At 34.2% G+C, this 21,874-nt stretch overlaps 1 protein-coding gene across 4 annotated transcripts in view; it reads right to left on the bottom strand.

Annotated features, from left to right (window-relative positions):
• Positions 1–13,685: 13,685 nt before the first annotated feature.
• Positions 13,686–21,874, bottom strand: part of LOC107581571 (glycerol-3-phosphate acyltransferase 1, mitochondrial-like) — a 35,796-nt gene continuing 27,607 nt past the window's right edge. For 3 of the 4 annotated variants that reach the window (XM_016267179.1, XM_016267177.1, XM_016267180.1), the window contains 7 exons: positions 21,572–21,836; positions 20,723–20,871; positions 18,930–19,007; positions 18,315–18,446; positions 17,820–18,009; positions 17,463–17,521; positions 13,686–16,419 (listed from right to left, as the gene is read on the bottom strand). In XM_016267179.1, the coding sequence (XP_016122665.1) occupies positions 16,303–16,419; positions 17,463–17,521; positions 17,820–18,009; positions 18,315–18,446; positions 18,930–19,007; positions 20,723–20,871; positions 21,572–21,836 (990 nt within the window). In that variant the 3' untranslated portion in view covers positions 13,686–16,302. The remainder of the gene's footprint in view (positions 16,420–17,462; positions 17,522–17,819; positions 18,010–18,314; positions 18,447–18,929; positions 19,008–20,722; positions 20,872–21,571; positions 21,837–21,874) is intronic. The other variant, XM_016267181.1, reaches the window with a different exon arrangement.

Genomic DNA, 21,874 nt, shown 5'->3' with positions numbered 1-21,874 from the left:
CACACACACACATGTACTCACTTACTTATATATGAAGTGAAAATGGAAATTCTTATCTTTAATAAGTATTGCAGTGTTTATTATAAATTATTTATTCCAACACAATATTATGAATTTTTTTAAAGTATGAGCAATGTGTCTTAGAACTATACACTATTAGTAGTGTCATAGTGCCACCCAGTGGACAACGGTAATAACAGTGGTAATTAGAAGAATGCCTGCAAAAAACAAAAGGATCAATAGTTTACATACATGAACATGTGGAATTATTTTATGATGGATGCATACATGTTGCAGCTAATTGTTTTGCATTCTTACTCAATGACAGGGTTGATGCAGAATTGCCAGGCTCTGGGGAAAAAAGGGTGCAGTCATGAATTTGTTTTCATATAAAAATAAAAAACATGAGCTTAGAAAACTTTGATTAAATAAACTTGCCAGATTTGTACTCTCCATTGCAACTGGAAGCTTAAAAAATAATAAACATTCAATAAATACCTACTTCATGATGAAGTACACTATAACTAAATAAAAAATGACTGCTTTTGACTCACATTCTTGGTCACGGGCACACTTGTTTTCTTCTGTAAGAGAAACAGATATTTTGATATATAAATCAAAAATCAAAGATTTGTATTTCCAGTGCTCAAAAAGGTTTTGATACTTATTACCAATATTCAGCTTATGCATTTCATCAGAATCCTTCAAACATGTGAGTTCGATGTCTGCTGGCCACTTTATACACGTCATCCCGTCTCTGTACACAATGTCACATGATTGGGATGTTTGACCACCAGACATGCAAACTGGGACATGTCCATCCATCATCTTGAAGCAAGTGACTTTTCCAGCAGTATGCACCATTGCCACTGTAAAGTTGCACTTTCCTACAAAAACAAAACAGAATTAGAGAGTTAGCTAATGAAATTAAACAGTAAAGAATATGAACCACAATTGTAATGCAGAGATGGCTTTCAAGTGGAAAAATAAACAGCTAATTTATTAAAGTTGGCTATGTCAGTCACAGAAAATGTGAGTTGCAAAACTCACTGCTACAATGCTAGGGTACTGCGTGAGTGGGGAACACGCAGATACAAGGTGTCTAAGGTAGCCAGAGTGATTTTTAGCACATTGCTATAAGGTTTTAGTGTGTTCTGGCCCCAGCTTTATCATTCTCCAGGTGAAAAAACACCACACAATAGCCACATGATGAAGGAAATATTCATATCTGTTGCACAAATGGTGCAAAAGTCTTAGCACACACTACTAAAACCTCTTACCTTCCTGCCTACAAGGTATAAAATGGTCAAGTACAAAAGCGTCATCTTTATACCTTATTTACCCCTAAATGATAGATACACATTAGTCATTTGAAAGTACATATTAGTACCCTTTGAAAGGATACTGCGCCAGTGCCCCATTTTTTGTTTTGTTTTGATCTTTTTCTGAGAATGTAAGCTGCAGTGAAACACAAATTGTCTTGGGTTTTTATTTTATTATATATATATATATAATTTATATATAATTATAATTATATATATATATATATATATATATATATAAACTGATCAAAATGGCCAAATAACTTAGTGTTATTTATGACCATTTCATAGGCCAATATATTTAAAAAATGTAAAATGAAATTACCATTTTGTAGTGCATTACAGCATTGCAGGCAAATAATCAGCATCTGTAAACAGATATACAACACACTTTATACATACATACCACTAGAATCATTGTGATATTATAATAGACATTAATATATATATATATATATATATATATATATGTGTGTGTGTGTGTGTGTGTGTGTGTGTGTGTGTACGCAAAATCTCCTTGATACTTGTAGTGTTGTTGTTTTTGAGGAAAGAAATTAATACTTTTCTTCAGCAAAAAATTGAATTGCTCAAAAAGAAAAACAAACATTTATAATGTTACAAAAGATTTGATAATTTTATTTTACAAACTCAGGCTCATTGGAAATACGCAACACAGACTACATTTCTGCAAAACTGCACAAATAACACATATTTCACCATGTTTTGTTCCTTCCAACAAAAATTATGATTACAGGGGCATATTATCAATAAATAATGGTTTATTTTTACACGGTTCTTTGCACAATACTATGTTTTGACCTCAAAATACTTTTACACTTTTTTTTTTTTTTTTTATAATTTTGCAATCATTTTTATGAAACAAAAAAATTATATCATTGATAGCACCTCTTGTGGAAGAGTCATCTGAAAGTGCAGCAAAATGTACTCTGAGCAATGTATTTCAGGATTTGCAGAAATCTAAGCAGTCACATCCTCGTTAGATGTTACATGTACTTGTTGTAGTAATAACAGTAAATGGTGCATAATTTAACATCCAGGGCAGGGCTTAAAGTACTTAAATTCACTACTTATTTTATTTTATTTATACTTCACTTTAGAGAACCCATTATTAGATTGTTAGCACATTAATGCTAATGTGCTGAGCATTAATAGCGTTACTTGTACTTGCCATAGTAATAACAGTACCTCAGCTTCATCAAACAGTCTGTGCAAATACATTTAATGCCACTTCAGATGCAGCTTTCGTTTCCTCTGCCGTGAAAAGATGGAGTTTGTCGATACTGATTTCAGTTCATTCTTATTATTCTAACTGAATTAATTGAAACAATGTAAGAATTTGATGTGAAAGATGACATATTTAATAAGGTTAGGGCGAAAAATGACCATTTATAAACAGTGGGAAATGACATCTGTTTTGTTACATACAGCAACTCATTTTATGTTAAATATTTCTACCTCTTTCCAGTCACAGAGCACTTTATTTTGACAGTTGTTTAATTGAGAGAACATCTATAACTTAGTCCAGATTGGGGGAATTGCAATGTTTAATAATTAATTTTTTTGTGTGTAAATGTGTTATGTTAGAATCATTATTATACTCATACCTTTTGTTCTTTTAATATTTTGAATTGTTTTTAGCTTAATTTTATGTTTAGTTTTGAAGTGTTGTTGTATGCATTTGTCACTTTTATTTAATTTCTTTTATTTTCTTAAATGTGTATATATATATATATATATATATATATATATATATATATATAGTATTTATAGAGTTTTAGCTTTTAGTTTTAATGACTTTTTCTTATTTGCAAGTCGCTTTGGATAAAAGCGTCTGCTAAATGACTACAAGTACAAGTAAAAATTTGCTTAGATTTAGTCAAATATAGTTCTTAGAGAGAAAATCGGAATCTGCAAAAATCTGTATTAGCAAGTCACACTTACAAAAAAAATCGGAATCGGCCAAGAAAATTGCAATTGGTGCATCTCTAGTATCGAGTTTGGTGTAAATATTTCATTCCATTGAAAAGTTATAGCAGTTTTAGGAAAAGTGACCCCACCTCTTATGAATGTTTCAGTGAGTCGAAAACTCGATTTTAATTTTTTTTATTTTTTAATAATTATTGATATTCACTCTCCAGATAATTTTTCTACACTGGTTTGGTTCTGATTGGGAGAAAAACCTAGGACTAGTTCGCAAAAGTAGGTTTTTCAAACAAACAATCTAAAATAGGGTGACAATTGATTCCATCACATGTATTTTGTTCGTCCTGACCCAAGGATTCCAATGATATAAGACACACGAGTCTGTGACAAGCACTTTAAGAGTTATGAGCGATTTTGCACTATGTAGCACTATCGTCGGGCCGATCAGGGCCAGCCTTGGTGACATTGTAGTAACCATCCCTCAACGATTCAGGTCTCTACGTCTTACAGTTTTGTCTGCCTGATCACTTTTAAGTCAGAATGCTGATCTTTGAAAATCTTAACAGTTACAGTAGGGTTTCAGCGCTACATGCTTGAACCCCTAATTTATTGTAATTATATAATCTGTTAGTTTGAGGTTAAAGAAGAGAGAGAGAGAAAGCTTCCACTACCACTGCAGTTACACTAAATGCTTGTTTTTTTTCTATGCATGGTGTGTTGCATCAGCCTCAAATAAAAACACCCCAATTACAGACAAGCAGGCACACATACGACCGAACTTCACACAGATCTTCAACAGTCACATCTCCCCAACGTTTTCTTATTTCCTATTGATCATATTGTGCAACACATGACTAAAAGGCTGCACTGTGTGAACTGGATGCAAATCATTTTATAAAGTATTCCCATTATCCTACTCATCTTTCCTCTATCTTATCCTTATACTTCACTTTAGAGCATCCGTTGTTTGATTGTTAACACAATAATGCTATTCTGTTGAGCATTATTAGCATCGTACTGTAGTAGTGGGGCATGTCAGGACATGTCTCATGACTGGTAACAAGAGAAAGATGTCTAATGATGGTTCACTCCTATATATCTCTTTATGCTGTAAAGATGAATATGGCATCAAAAATAACACACAATCAAAGACTCACCACGTGTTAATATCTTTCTGCTAATTAGAGGACATACTGTAATAACAAGAAACTAGATTTGAAGTTACCAAAGAAGACTGCCAAATCACTTCGACGAAACTTCGATCGTCTCTCAAATGCTTTTATTAGTCACACTTATGCTGTTCCAGAACCTGTATGGCATTAATTCTGTGGAACAAAACAGAAGATATTTTGAAGAATTTCTCAATGTTTTATTTTATATCCAGACAATGAATGTAAAGTCCAGCTCTGATGACACCCCAAAGTTCTTAAGAATACCATCCTGTTATGAGTTCCACAGAAGAAAGAAATGCATTCAGGTTTTGATTTTTGGGTGAACTGAACTTGAACTGAATTAAAACGTTTCACTTGGTGAATCTTTTAACCTCAAAGGACTTTTTGAATTGTTTGAAAGTGAGGACATTCACAACCTTGGCTAAGACCAACATTCATACTGGGAAGAAAAACAAAGAATTTGACTGCATACGTCACAGATTGTGCTCAAAGTTTTGACCAGACAACACGTGTTTTTTCTAAGCCAAACTAAAACTAGTTCTTCTAAAATGATTGTTTACTGGCCAAAAACATGGATCGTTATTTAATAACCTGTTGTCTGTAACCTCTCTGACTCAAAATCAGCCAACACTTTGGTTTTGGGTGAGAGAATAGAAACCATTTATGATCGTAAAAAATGCACGTGCAAATAATAATTTTCTTATTTAAAGATGTAATCAAAGCTTTCATCACAACACGAACTACCATAGTATGATTCATCCTTAGATTAAGTCTTTAAAACAACAACCCCTTTGTGTGTTAATAAATAACTGATGAACAAAGCATAAAAAGGCAGGCAGACTCACCAATGCATATGTGTTTGTCAAGTTCTCCATTATGAGTGAATGAAGAAAGCACTTGAAAAGCACTTTCATCACAGAGCCTGCCCACACGTTTTTGTTTGTGGTAAAGTTCTTCCTACAATGCGAATCACTGATGACATAGTATATAAATGTGTTTATAAGTTGTTGTTCAAATGTGACCCTGGACCACAAAACCAGTCTTAAATCGCTTGGGTATATTTGTAGCAATAGCCAAAAATACACATTGTATGGGTCAAAATTATTGATTTTTTCTTTTATGCCAAAAATCATTAGGACGTTAAGTAAAGATCATGTTCCATGAAGATATTTTGTAAATTTCCTACTGCAAATATATCAAAATGTAATTCTTTATTAGTAATATGCATGGCTAAGAACTTCATTTGGACAACTTTAAAGGCGATTTTCTCAATATTTAGATTTTTTAGGATATCCTAACTCTGTGATGTACATCTCTCTATCTAAACAGAAGTGTGTAAAGTTGATGTCTAGTTATGTACAATATTTCAATAAAGTAAATAAGAAATAATAATAGTTACCACCACCTTACAGTACGGTTGTGTACATTTTCACTAACACGCACTAACAATTAATCTGCTTTAATGTTAATTTCACCATATTCTATTTTGAACATTAAAAGTGGCAACACCCCTCTGTGTCAGAGTCTTGATCACCCTCGTAGTGTTTATTTTGTGATAATGGCAGGCTTATTGTACATTATCCTGCTTATTACATGCCTACTGCCCATTAAAATAATGTGGACATGGAATAGTAATTTTGTGTGTAATAAGGCCTAATATGAAATAAAAAATGTATAATAAGCACCTTATATTTTAACATTTACATTAACCAAGATTAATACATGCTGTAGAAGATTTCATGATATCTAATGCATACACGTAACCAGTCAAAAGTAAAAAAACCTAAATATTCAAAATAGAATAATTAAATGTTTTTGAAAGAAGTCTCTTATGCTTACCATGGCTGCATTTATTTTATCAAACATACAGCAAAAACAGTGAAATTATTATTATAATTTAAAATACTGTTTTCTATTTTTCTATTAAAATAACTGTTAATAAATTTTTAAAAATGTAATTTATTGCTGTGATTGCAAAACTGAATTTTCAGTAGCCATTACTCCAGTCTTCAGTGTCACATGACCCTTCATAAATTTTGTAACATTATAAATGTCTTTACTGCTACTTTCGATCAATTTAATGCATCCTTGCTGACTTAAAGTATTAAGTACTTTCTCTTTTCTTTTTTACATTTTGCCCCAGACTTTAGAATGTTATATCATGGTTTCTACAAAAATATTAAGATATACAAAAATATAAAAAAAAAATAATGGCTGCTGACAATTCAGCATTGCCATCACAGAAATAAATTGCATTTAATAAATAAAATATATATTATAAGATTTTTCAATTATATTTCACGATATTACTGTTTTTACTGTATTTTTCAACAAACAAATACAGCCTTGCTGAGCATAAGAAACTTCTTTCAAAACAAATCTTAATTATTATTCTACATCTGACCAGTAATGTATAAACAGTGTTGGGGAGTAACTAGTTACCAATAACGGAGTTACCTAATTTAATTACAAAATAAATGTACTAAGAAAACAAATGTGTAATTAAATTAGTTACTTATGAAAATGTTAAAGATTACAAAGGGGGTTACATATGAATATTTTCACACACACCCACATACAGATTTAATTGATTTCTTTCCCAAATTGCATTGACTGCTCTAAAATATGAGACAGCAATGTTTCAGGGGACATTAGGACACAGCATAGGACACATTTATACGATAACTGTTTTATTTCCTATTTGGGTTTATGTATATGTTTTTTTTTTAAGATTAACTGTAAGATGCCAGTGTTTCCTGCCATAGCTATGCAAAGATTTGATTTCAAAAACAGCATCATAGCTATTAAACTATATCTCGTTATGATTTTAAATATGTATTTAACCTCAGAACATTCTCAAAGTAAAAAGAGGTGCTTTTGTGGTGGCTGTGCTTTAAAATTAAATTATTATAATCTTAATTCAAAAGTTAAAAGTCTGACAGTAATCAGTGTCGAGTCCTACTGTAATGTTAACCCTGCCTGCTTTAAAAGTTTCAAAATGATTAACATTTGAAAACATTCGTTAGAAATTTTGAAAAGTAATTAAATATAATCAGTTGCATTATTAAAGTAATTGAAATAGTTACACTACATATTACATTTTAAATAGGGTAACTTGTAATCTGTAACCTGTTACATATCCAAAGTAACCTTCCCAACACTGTGTATAAAGAACTGCATTGCAAAGTGTTAAAAAAGTCTGAATAAACAGGAAGGTAGTAGACCACAACAGATGCTCAATCTTTGCTTGCACCAACCTCTTGCACAGAATTGTTGCTTGATGGATTCTTGACTGTTTTTGTCCTTGAGCTTCATGACTAAGGGCTTTGTGTTGAGATGCAGTCGGTGACTGTTGCCCCTGTGCATGGCTGGGGTGTGCTTCAGGATATAATCATCCCCATGCTTCTGTACAATCTGTCGATATCACAATGAAAACATTAGCTTGTGAACAGTAAGAACAGGGGGGTATTCCAAAAAGCAGGTTATGTGACATACCCAGGTATGTTTGAGGATAAGCGAGCGGATAATCTCAGCTTTCGGTTCCAAAATCGGAGGTTACTTTCAGGGTATGTAAGTAACCATAGTAACTTGTTCTCTGAAGCAGTGTTGCCAACTAATTTTCAGGGTAAGTTGCTAAAGGAAGGTTGATTTGTTGCTAAAAGTTGCTAAATGATGTTGTGATGATTTGTCATTACGTAATCACGATGCAAAATTGTGTCAAATCTCAGCAAAAACATATATATTTTATATATGTTAATTTAGATTTGTTCGTAGCAATATAAATGCATAATGTAATATTAAAATATAAATAACTTTTTTAATTCATTGAATTATCGAAAACGTACACATTTTTGAACGATTACAATTTAAGTTTTATACTTTAAAGCAGTTTATTAGTAGTTAGTTAGTATGCTGCACTCTAAGAAAAGTACAAAATAATGCACAATCTACTGTGGTAATTTTCTGGATTTATTTTTCCACAGGTTTTTGTACATGCATTTTTAATTACGCATTGTATTTTGTGTGTTCGGGTTACAACGGATAACGTCCTGGAAAGTAACTAGCACCTTTTCCATTTTTCTGCATATTTTTCATAGTGTACTAACTCTTCAACAATCACAGGTACAAGCTACTTACAAAGTGTCTCATAAATGAAAATTAACAGTATTCAATTATTATTACTATTAAATTAAACAATTGCAAATAGCAGCTAACTTAATTCCTGTGGGGTGTGTACTGCTAGGCATCTTTGGTTTCCTCTTTTTGTGTAATTTAAATGGTAAATTGTGCCTTTTTATTGTTTGAGTCACTTATCAAAAGTTGCTAAAAGCTGCCAAATAAATTTTAAACCACATGCCTCGAGTAAGCAAGGTCTGGGGTTAATCAACCGAAAGTTCATGGTTTAGCTGACAGTAAGTTAACCGTGCTTTCTGGAATACACCCCAGGTGAACAGGTTTTTATTTCAGCTTGACAGTCTAAAGGGGAAAGCCAGCAAACATAAACAGAGGACCTCACCCAAAAAGGGAAAAATCCCAATGAGCTGAAGTACGCAACGTGTGTTCTTTGAGAACAAAACAAGCAGTTCAAATGATGGTTTCAATTTCTACAATAATAGTATTTAGTTCTCAGATTCTCCTTTATTAAATTGACTTACTATGGCTCACTGGAAACCTTGATTCTGACTGGTCGATCACAGCATTTTGTGGTCAAATATATTTGTATAATAATGACTCTTAAACTTAACTGACCGTTTTCCTAGGCAATCCAAGTCCTGCAATTTAATAAAATAAACTCATTATTTCAGTAACGCTTTTTAATAAGGTTTAATTTCTTAATAATGTTAACAACTAAAATCTTATTGTAAAGTGAATCCAGTACTTCATGTACATTTATGTATGTATTTATTTGCTGAGTAGCTGCTTAATTAGTGGGATAATGTACATTAACCCAATAAAGCCAAATCTATCATATTTGATATGCAAATTTCTAAGGCCTCTAAATTATCAGCATAATCAAAATTGAAAAACGTGTTGTGCACAATCTACAACATGCTTTCTGTCATATGATTGATACTTTTTCAGCAGGTAAAAGGAATGTAGTATAATTCTAAAAATGTCCCGATCAAAATTGAAAAACGTGTTGTGCACAATCTACAACATGCTTTCTGTCGTATGATTGATACTTTTTCAGCAGGTAAAAGGAATGTAGTATAATTCTAAAAATGTCCCCCCTCAGGTCATGATATATCTGTCTTTCTGATTTTTTTGATAAAATGATTTTTTTTATAAGGTAAACACTAAGAATAACTTTCACATTGTTAGTAATATTTCAAGATGAACACTTACTGGACTGAATCAACTTAGGTTTACTTGATTATCCATTCAAAATTAAATAGATATTTTAGACTATTTTTTATATGTCAGGCTTAACAGGGTAAAATCAAATAAGGCAGGGTGATCAGGACACTGACACAAAGTAAGGTGACAAACATTTTCAAATTCACATGGCACGACAAAAAAAATTGCTTCCAGGTCTGGCATTACCTGAGCCTTGTATTACGGCTTCTGTACTCCTGCCCTTCTCAGTGTGCTCAACAGGGAACTCCCCACTCTGACGTTGCGTCACTGACACTAGGACTCTGTGCACTGGTTCTCTCCCCACTCTGACGTTGCGTCACTGACACTAGGACTCTGTGTGCTGGTTCTCTCCCCACTCTGACGTTGCGTCAGCACTGACACTAGGACTCTGTGCGCTGATTCTCTCCCCACCTTACCCTCTCGGTCTAGTAGAGCGTCTGGATGCTCGTTTGGACTGCCCCCCTCTTCCTGTCTACGTCCTCCACCCTGGATTAAGGCTCCTGGCCTTCTGCCCCAGCCGTGTTTTGTGTTTTTGAGACTTTAATAAACTTTTGAGTTGAACCTGCAATTGAATCAGTTTTTTCCCTGACACATACACACACACATATGGCCTACAATAAGTATTTTGACACTTGAGCCACAGTTGAAATTTTTACGTCGTTGCTTATACAGTATATCCAAATTTCAAACCAAGTGGCATATATTTTAAAGAAATACAGCACAAGAACACTTTTTAGTCATTTTATATATATATATATATATATATATATATATATATATTTTTTTTTTTTAAGATGTAAAAAATTGTTTTGATCCAACTCTTACTTTTGTGCAAATTGTGATATATTTTGTCAAGATTCTTTTGTGAATAGAGAGTTCGAAAGAATGGCACCCATTTGAAAAAGAAATATTTTATAACAATGTAATCTTTGGATCCATTGCATCCTTGCTAAATAAAATAATTTTTTAATTATTCTCAGACTTAATGCTGACAACAATGGAACCACTTGAGATATATCAGGAAGCTTATTTATTTGCACAAAAGTGGACAGTGGTACAAGAGGAATACCAAATCATTGTTTTAAGTATGTAAATATAGCTAAAGCATTAGAAATTCAAAAACAATGGACTTGTGGCAAGGTCCCTGAAATAAGGGCCTTCATATTTATCTTTTGTTTTATGGAGTGTTTTATTTATTAATTTTGCTGAGAAACGAGCAGGGGCCTGTACCATGATGGTAGTTTAACAAACCCAGGGTTATAGGATCTGTTTAGAGTTGTCAAAAACCAAACCACTCCAATCCGGCTTTGTTGGTACCATGATGCAGATCATCAATTTTCTCTGTAAACTCAGGCTTTGATCCTGAGTTTGTGGAGCGTGTGCATGAGAATGTGTGACATCAGTGGCGAACAGCCAATCACATCACCAGAACATCACTTGGCCCAGAACAAGTTACTATGAACGCTGCTAAAAGCCAAGCCACTTTCATGGTACCTAAAACTCAGGATTGGCACAAACTAATCTGAAACTTGCCTGGCTAGCCAGCTAATCTGGCTTCATAGTACAGGTCCCAGGAAAAATACCAAGCAAGTGTCTCAGAGCAGGCAAAAGCTATGAAAAGAGTGAATGTTTCATCTCACACAGTAAGATGCAACATGCAGAAATGAAGTGCAATGTAGTGGTTAAAATGTGTGAGGCCCTGGATGCCTGATAGCTTTGCTTAGGGCCCTAAAAATGGTGATCCCACCGCTGGTTGTTATCCACACTTGGACTACCTACTGTAGCCAAAGCACAATAAACTCATTAAGCCTTCTCCAAATCATTTATTTAAAAAAAATATATACTTCTGGGAATGGGATGCATGAGTGCTGAATGTGTGGGAGAAAGTTGTGCTTTATCAATAGACACACACACACACACACACACACACACACACACACACATATATATATATATATATATATATATAGTGATTGCTGCTATAGGGTTTTAGCTTTAATTGAGCTTGATTTTACCTTTGATGTATTCTTTCTCCAGGACTTTGGGAGGTACAAGGACAATTTTTGCTCCAGATCCAGAAACGGGTTGATTGAAATGGAATGAAAAGGCTTCCTTGGTTTAGACAAACAGAGCTGTCACTCCCTTCATTCTTGTTATTTGCAAAGCTCAGCGAAACTCAGATGCAGTAGCTCAGACAGCTGGTTGAACACATCTTGACCTCTGTCTTTAAGCTGTAATACAGACATGTTAAACAGTAAGAAAAGCAACACAGAAAAGAAAATAGCCAGTTCAGGCTGTATTTAAGCAGTGCTGTAACTTAAACTCTGAAATCTTGAATACATTTCAGAAATCTGACAAAATATATGGAAAGATTTTATAACATCGAACATCAATCATACAGTATTTTCTTACTTACTTTCTTACAAACACAAACGAGGCTTCAACTCTTAAAGTGGCACTCCATGTCAGATATTCAGATATCATTGTGATATTATAAAGTATATAAACATTTTACTCACTCCAGCAGTTATGCTTTGTTATTGGGCAGAATAACACTCAGACCTCTGCTTTGGTTCTTCAGTGTGGATGTGCTCTCTTTGAGGTCCTCTTCTTCAGCACCCTTCTTAAATTGTTGCCGTCGCTGTGGGCAGAGTTTGTGTCTATCTCACATACTCTGTATGTTTATATTCCCTGCTGGGGAAAAAATCGGCTTAAACGAGCCCAAATGGCTTTCCAATATTATCTGGTCTTACAGCCTTGTTGGTTTTAGAGGATTTCTAGGAACTCGCAAGTCACAACAGTGCATGGAAATTCTTCACAGTAATAAAGAAACTGTGACCTCACTTTTTCAATATTATGTAATAAAACAGGGTTCCCCAAACTTTTTTTTAAAGGGGTAATAAACTGAGTAATCAAATTTCCCTTGATCTTTTGACATATAACAGGTCAATGTAGGGGTAGATTAGTGTAATGGCGTCCAGTGTAAACACGGGGTAAAATTAGCAAAGAGCTCCAGATCGCATCAGTGAAACACTGTTTGTTTGCTTTACTTTACTACAGATTCATTTTTAAACAAGACAGTATGATGCAGGCTTTTCAGAGACCTCAGGATTTTAGCCTAAAAATATACAATAAAATGTGAATTTTCTAACAGGTTTTCGAGACTTCTGCATGTACATTGCATAATATTGTGTGATCACAACATTTAGTTATGGTCAAGTCTGAACTTTGGTGTATTAAAAAAAGTAAATTTTGCTTAGATTTAAAAATAAATGAAGTCCACTATTTGTTAACATTCATTTATTTCATAGTATCTGCAACAGTGCATGAAAATGAGTTAAAAAGAAAGTATGACCTTACTTTTTCAATATGTAATAAAACAGGGATTCCCAAACTTTCCCAAAGGGGTCGTGAACTGAGAAATCAAATTTCCCGTGATATTTTGACATATAACAGGTCAGCATCCTGTAAGTTTCAAAACTCAAAACTTTCTCGTTAGTTTAAAAACAGCTTTTATTGAAAATAAGCTCAGAAAATGACTTGTTTTGGAATGTGCCGTTTTATGACATAATAGTGTGGCTTAGTATGTTTTATTTTCCATTTTCATTATTTAATTATTAGCTTTTCATCATCTTGCAAACCAGTTTGGGAAACCTTGCACTAAATGACATCACTCAAACAGACAAAAATGTTATAAATGTATATGCATGTATATTTAAGTATGTGTATTTATACACACACACACACGCATACAAAACATAAAACCTTTCTGTCTGTACATTTGCAGTGAACAGAGTATGATTTAGTAAACTCCCCAATCCCACAAGACAACTGTGGGATTCCAACTAAATTGTATACATGGCTAATTAAAAATGTTGAGGAAAACATACATTATTTGATGTGAGAACATTAAATGTGACTGCCTTAATCTTTGTTTTCTGAGATAGATTTAAAACAACACCTCAAATCTATATTGTTCACAGCACAAAAGGGATCTATTGATCGACTTCACATGGGATGAGAGTACATGACTGCACTAATGGACAGGCAACGAATAAAAAAAACGCCTTATTGCTGTCTGCTGGGAGAGAGAAATGCATATGGCTGTTTATATTGAAGTGAATTTCAAATATACAATCTTCAGTGCTGACTGAACACATTCACACAATGTAGAGAAGAGTTAGGAATCACACACTTGCTCTATTATTCTGACTCCCTCAAAATGTTGGCTATATTCCAAATAGCATACTATTGCTGCATTATATGGTATGAATGTTCTGTACACTTGAATGTACAACTGTACACTTTTATACTATGGACTGAGATGGGTCAGAGCAGGTATAATTTAGTCTGGCTTTCATTCTGCATTACATCTTTACACAGAATTTTGAGCAGCCTTAATTCAGCTGTGTAAAGATGCATTAAGAGAGTTTACGGCGTGAAGCGCTGCATCTCACGATGCAATGTGCTTGACCTTGCGTTACAAGTATCAAATGAATAGTAAATAATATCAGCTGTGATTTTTTATATTTCTTGATTCATCGTTTGATTCATTTTAAAAACGCAATTAATTTTCCAATTTATCATGCAACATGATAAAATCATTTTTTAAATGTGGAATTGAATCCCAACTGATTCAAATTACAGGAAGTATGCAGTACATACTGCACAGTATTTATTACGTAGTAAGCTATTATTCCATTCAAAACAGACGTTTAATTGCAATTTAAAGCTGAATATTTGCGGCCATATTGACACACACAACTATTTTGTGCAAACTGTTCAAATATGCCTTGTGTATCTGAAACCTTCACAGCTTTGATTCAGTCTCTAAAACACTTTCAATGTCACTTCAAATCTAATATACAACTTAGCAGTTTGAGCTGCTCAGGTAACTCGTGACATAAGTAAGCTTATATATTCTACCAGGGCTCTACCAGGGACCAATGCATTTCCCTCACTTTTCCTGTAGTTCAAGATTGTTGGATAAGGATTTAATAACAACATAGATAAACAGCAGCTCGTAACTGATTTGATATGCAAAGAAATCCACAATTTCCCAAGCCCAGGAGCTCACAGCCTTAAAACAAGTGGATCCTTTCAGATTTTTCCACGATCGTGGGAACAGCCTTTATCTTTTTTAATCAAAGTCTCTCGGTAGCCTACGCAAAGTGTGCATGCCTGCCAACTACATTCTTGCACAGTAAAAACAGGTCCATTGCATAGCAACGTCTAGAGGCTGACGCACAAAAGAGTTTTCTTCAAGGACTTGTCAAAACAAGGGGTCATAGTCGATATAATACAAAACACATGACAAATGAAGTTGGAAATGATAAATCAGCAGAAAAGGCTTTCTAAAGAGCAGATAATAAAAACGGAATGAAGATGAGGTAAAGTAAATGGCAGTTTTGGGACATTACAGGGTATCCTCAACTTTTGCCTGCCCACAGGCTCTCGATATATTCAACAACAAACACAATATTCCAGTGGTTATGAAGGCAACGTGCCTTTTTCAGCATTCTGGTTATATTGTGCTTTGAGACAAATTTATGGCATAAATAGAGTTTAATTCACATACTACAGACATATTGCACACATGCTGAGCATAGAAGACTCACTGCCAAGGAACTTAACTCCAAAATAAAATATACCAGTAACTGAGGAGGAAATCAAAGTGCTTGGCAGCAAGAGAACCTCCTCCAAATATTACAAACATATCTTGTAATAGTCAGCCAAGCAGAAGCATTCAAGCTCAGTTTCCAGTAAAGTTTCCCCCTCATGATCCTCTAGGCCTGCTAAAACCATTACATGCATCTACTGTTTGTCCTTCATGGATGTCCAACTGCACCCATGATGGCATGTGACAAAGTGAATAAACATGACCTAAACTACTAAATTTTTCTCAGTAGCTACTTGGACGCATTTTTTTCAAAATGAGTCCACTATTTCCATTATGACGTTCACGTGTTATCGAAAGATTCTCTGTCTTTCTATTCTCTGCAAGGTAATGTCGATTTCTTTACATGCTCTGACAGTACTAGTGAAAGGTAAAAAGAAAATCAAATGCCCTTTTTTAAAGATTTCTATACACCAGCCGTCATACCAGTGATGTGTGTTTGTTAAAACTGAAGGCGACCTCATAAAGAGTGACATTCATGTACTGATCCGAGTTAAAAACGAACACCATATAAACATTCTGAGCTATAAAGACACCCAATTTAGCTGAAAACCAAGGGCTTTCACTGGCAAAACTGGCATAGTATTGTATGAATGGAAGCTTCTAGTAAACGAAAGAGCTGACAGAACTACTTGTGTATTGAGTAGTGCATAAGTGGAGGGTTTTTCAGTGACGGGAAGACTAACTTAAGTCTAGTATGAGGCGTTTAGTGAAGGCACTTCCAGGTAAAGCTTTCCTTAGAGTAGCACCTTTGACAGTCATGATTAGCCAGTAAAAAGCCCTTGAGTGGTGTGGAAAGCCGCGCAGCTGTGTTGATGGTCCTAATGTGTCACAGCAGACTGAAACCCAGAATGTACTGCAGGAGTTTGTTTCTGTTGGCCTGAGGTAAGAAAGTGCTGCTCAGCTCCAGACGGCACACACCACCCTCTCGCCTCTCTTTGAGAACCTGTGAATCACAAAAAATCTGCTTATTTCAGTACTCGCACAGGGAGTTCTTTAGACAGAAAAAAGGACATTAGGCACATTAGTTCATATATGTGTCTGTGGGGGAGTGGTGGGTGGGATGAGTGTGTCTTTTTTGCACTCTTGATATTTTAGAGTGTCACCCCTTCATTGCTGTGTGTACTTTTTTTACTGCATCGTGAATGATTTGTAGATTGTACACACAAAAAAATTCTCTGTATTTTTGTGAATTTCCCATTCATTTCCAATGGTGGTCATTATGACTGAACAACATCAGAGGGTTAAGAGACGCACTAATGTTATTTTCATGTTATTATGACTAATAACCAATAAATGGCTGTTCTTAATATTATACTTTTTTGTTTAACTAGTTCTAAAAAAACAACAACTCAGTTTTAAATGCTAGTAGTGGTATTTTACTATTATAGCATTTATATATATTATTTGTATTTTCAGTTTTTATTTTGATTTTAGTTTGAGTAATTTTGTTAAGTGCTTGTCATTTTTATCAGTTTTTGTTTTTTAATATTTATATTGAGCCTTATTTTTATTCAGTACATTTGAGTAATTTTAGTACTTGATTTTAAACTTAATTCCAGTTAAAATTTATTATTTTCCTCTCATATATATATATATATATATATTATTTTAGCTTTATTTATAATTTATTTATAGGAAGAAAAAAATATATATATATTGAAAACTAAAGAACATTGCACCTCTATAACTTAAAAAAACTGCCTAAAAAGGAAGTATGAAAAAGCAGTCCATACAGATTTTTTTTCTGAAGTCATATGAACAGAATGAAATTTTAATTTGTTATTCAATGATAATCATTGATGATGCTTTGATGACTGCACTGATGATGCAAGAAGTGGAGGATAAGAAACGTGCATTGTCACATTTGAACGTGAGGAAGCAACAAGGTTTGAATAAGTGGAAATTTCCGCCCACTTATAGGCTAATAATAATGCATCAATAGATTAGACCTTTAAGCAAGCAAATGCCACAGGATGGCTCTCTCACCCCAAGCTCTTTAAATGTTTTCACTGTATTTTTTACGAGGTAGTGTGTGGCACTCTCTCCTAAAAAAACAACAACAACACCAACAATCAGTGTCATCAATATCAATACATTCATTTATAGAACACCTTTCATACAAGATTATAATTTAAAGTGCTTAAACATTCACTGATATGATCTAACCATGAATGCAGGGCAAAAATGAGTGATGGCAAAATGCTTAAAAATAACATTAATTAAAAAAGTAAAGATGACAGCAGGGAAAGAGTGATCAAGGGGAATTAATGAGTTTTGGGTTGTCTTCAAGGTGGGCGATGGAGAAACAATCAAAAATAGAAACAGAAAGTGCTGGTGGCTCACCATATGCAGCCACTCCTCTCTCTGTGCGAGTTAGTAGATATTTGAAAAGCTTCTGTGTGTACTCTCTCTCGGACATGGGCGATATCAGGCTGTGTACAAAGATAGCTGCACCACTGTAGGCCTCCAGCACCGGAGTGAGAATCCTCTGAAGAAAAGTATAAAATTCCTGGGGCTCAGCTGATGGGCTCACCTAAAATAAAATAATAAAATAAAATAAGCACGTTAGGATTTAACAAAATGTAATGGCAATATTTCTTTTAAGATGTTTAATGTGGGGGGTTTGCCATAGTGGGGAAACTTTGCATCAGCTTTTTAATGGGCTGCTGGATCATCATTCTACAAGGCTTTTTTTTTTTTTTTTTTTAATAACTTGAATATAGACCACTTTCAGAAATTGTCATGCTTTCATATACTCCATGTGAAAAATGGTTTCATTTTAGGCTAAATAGAACTTTTGTTCTATTTATAGATAGATAGATAGATAGATAGATAGACCTTCAGGTAACGGTCTCTCTGTTCATCTCCAAAGTCACTGTCTTCATCTTCTTCATCACTTCGCCAAGCAAGAGCCCCTGGAAACTTCTTGGGCCAAGGCTCATCAGAAGGGCTCAACTCCTCCTGGTCCTCCTGAACACAAGAACACAAAGATCAATTTTTCAGTCAAATATTTCTCTATAATAATTACTATTGATTATTGTTAATTAATGACTGACCTAAAAACTATTATTAATATTAGGCACAAATATTATTTGATGTGTAGTGTATTTTCCAATAAAGGAAAGGTAGCCTGAATCTATACTTTCACTCTGATTCAGAAAGACAATAATGAATTGGAAACTGAAATAATGAAATCATTTTCAGAAATCCACCTACACCCAATCAGGTCATTAGAATAGGCCAATAGCAAAACATCAAAGCAAACAGTTTCACACCTCAACGCTGAGGACTTTCCAGCAAATTACTTTCAATACGAATTCCGATCTCACAGCATCATTCAAACATTATTTGATCTGTGATGGCAATTTTTTAAATACTTATTTAAAATAAGTATTGCAGCTTTAAATTAAAAAAGCTTAAGCAACAGGACAAATAAGAGTTGGCACAGCTTACCTCGGCTACAATGAGCACACCATACTCGATTAACCTGGTGACAGCATCATGGAAGACCTGGTACAAAGTCTGACAAGGCTATAGAGAGTAAAGACAACATAAATACACTTGAATTATTCACCTGGGTATTTCTTTGTTAAATTCAAACATTAACCAGTAAATATAAATGAACACATATTTATTTATGGTTGTTTCGTTGTTTGTTAACTATTAGGACCCTTAATATTTTTGCATAGTGACATTATTTTTAGGACAGTTAAGCACATTTGAATTATTACTGTTTCTCTTCACTGTGACACAGTATATATAAATTTGTATTTATACGTACATACATAAATACAAGTAAAAATTTATAATACAACAGAAATACATTACAGTTGTAAGAATCAGAAAATAAAATGTCACAATGCAAGATATTCTAAGGCTCTCTAGTAGTGGATAACACATCTCTGTTTCACTTTAAGAGAACAGTTCGAAATCAGCTTAGTCAAGTTGTTCTAAAATATGGGTAGGGGTAATCCCTGTACAGGCAAATATGAAGAGCCATTCGGGGTTACATTTTCAAAAAACACCGTGGCTCTGTTACAAAACAGTCTTTATTCCCATAAAAACCACAGAAATGTAACAAATAAAACAAATAAACTTATGCGACCCCCATTAAAATGTGGTTATGCACAAAGCAACACAGTACGATATACTAGTCTATATTAGTCTATAGTGCCAATATTCATTTTATTTGTACTACTGCGGTCAATAGGTAAAAAGTGATTCTTATAAAACTGTATTTTCTGCAAGCTTATTTAAAGATAAATGTAGATGTCTTTTCAAAAAAGGACACTTGGAGACTCCAAAAGGACATCAAAAAAGCAAGTGATAGAAGAAGTAGACTGAAGTACAGTAGACCAGTCAAGTTGCGATACCGAACAGCACCACATGGAGATGGCTAAAAACCCTAAACCAACCACCTTGAGCTGATTGCTTAAACATACTACAGTACACGGATCCATTCAGAACGACTGAACACAGCAACATACACTTGTCAAATCAAAACATTATCCTGAATGTGTGTGGAAACACCATGAATGTACAGAAATGTGTCTGTGCATAAATACAATGTATGATCTATGCATCTAGAGCACTCATACACGGTTTGTTTGAGCATCAATATACTAAGCATGCTTACTGTACGACACCTGTACGTAACCGCAATCATCTATAGCTTGATTGCAATCCTCATCAATCTAAACTTTCCTAGCAAGAAGCTGGTTTGCTTTATCCAGCCGAGAAAACATTGTTTAGGTATCAGACAGCGGTAGGATGTTTTGACATCCTGTTCAGTCTGTATTTCACACAGCGCTACATGAGCTTTCGCACTCCTCAGAATGAATCACAGAATATGACTGGAATGAATAATTCAATAAACTCAATGTGAGTCTCTATTCTCTCTGCTATCTTTGATGTAATCAGCCTGTTTGTTTTTTTTACATTAGCGCTGTTTGAATTGATTGATTGTTTGAATGCATTCACTTACTGGATCATTCGACTGAAAACTTTCCTAGAGTTTAGTGGCTTGAAATGATATGATTGCCTTTTGTGTTCATTGTGTTAAATTATTTTAACACGTTAAGGATTTTTGAATTAATCGCATTTCACCTAAATTGTCATTTTTAATGTTGAAAAGTTTCAAAAGTTAAATGTCAAAAGTTTCGAGTCAGTTTTCCAAAATTTTTGCTTAACATTAGTGTCAGCCACTAGATGGTGCCGCTGCTTGAGTAAGTGGTGTGAGGGCATACCACTGCTACTGCCACCTCATTGGACAGAAAGTGGGAGAGGCCTGCAGCTCTGCGGATCAGTCTCTCTTGGCTGAGCAGTGTAGATGAAGAATTCTGCTCACTCACTGAAGTTGCAGATTGCTCTCTCAGCAGGGCCAGTGCGCTGCAAGCTAGCACACACACATATACATAAAGTTACAGTACACATACAGTTTGTAATTCTTAAATAGTTACACACACAAACAGTGTGCTGCATCTGTTGTGACATCCTCAGCTATTATATGCAATCTGGATTATGTATTCAGAAAAAAAAAAATATATATATATTATACATCTAAGCACAACTAGATAGAAAAATTATATTCACTCCATTTTTCCAATGAAAATGTTTAATTGCCGACATTTCTGAAGGCCTTTTTCTGATGTTGGTTAATGGTCACATGAACCGATTTTTCTTAGTGTCTAAGTGTTTTATATTGATTTTTATTTTTATGATATATTAATTATTAGCTTTTCATCCACTCATAAACCCTTTGCAGTTCCTTCACAAATCCCAGTTTTGGGTCCTTCATGTTGCTAAAAATGGAATAAATAAATTAATTCTATTTTTACAGATTCTTTACATATAGTTTTCTTATATGAATATAACACAAAAGTATCCTATACATATCTTTAGAAGAGAGTCAGGTCAAAATTAATGTATAAGTAATCACAATGTGTAATCTAATAGATTACATCAATAAATACAATTTTCGACAAGTAATTTGTAATCCGTAACGGACTACAATTTGTAAATAATCTACCCAGCACTGATTATTTGTATCATCAGTCTTTGTAAAATTATGACTTGTGGCATCTCAGGTCTTTTACCTATAATGGCATCTGCAATGAAGACGTGGAAAAGGCCATTGCTGTAGAAATTGAGCTCAAAGAGTGCAGGTACAGTGTTGCTAGGAGCGATGATGAACTCTGTGTTTCTGTTGGTGCTGGTGACGTTCACACAGTTTCCCAGAAGGCTAAGCGCATGCATGACCACATCCTCCGAATTCCCAGAAAAACCCAGGTCAAAGTCCCGTGACAAGATCTCTTCCTTCATATTGAAGAAATCCTCCACCAGTTTAGACAGCAGTACACCCTGTCCAATCAAAAACCAATAAAACTGACTGAAGAAAG

This window comes from Sinocyclocheilus grahami, unplaced genomic scaffold, assembly GCF_001515645.1.
Source record: "Sinocyclocheilus grahami isolate Dianchi unplaced genomic scaffold, SAMN03320097.WGS_v1.1 scaffold36.1, whole genome shotgun sequence".
Classification (NCBI taxonomy): domain Eukaryota; kingdom Metazoa; phylum Chordata; class Actinopteri; order Cypriniformes; family Cyprinidae; genus Sinocyclocheilus; species Sinocyclocheilus grahami.
Note: the sequence above shows the minus strand (reverse complement) of the source record. Positions and strands in the feature narration are given on the sequence as shown.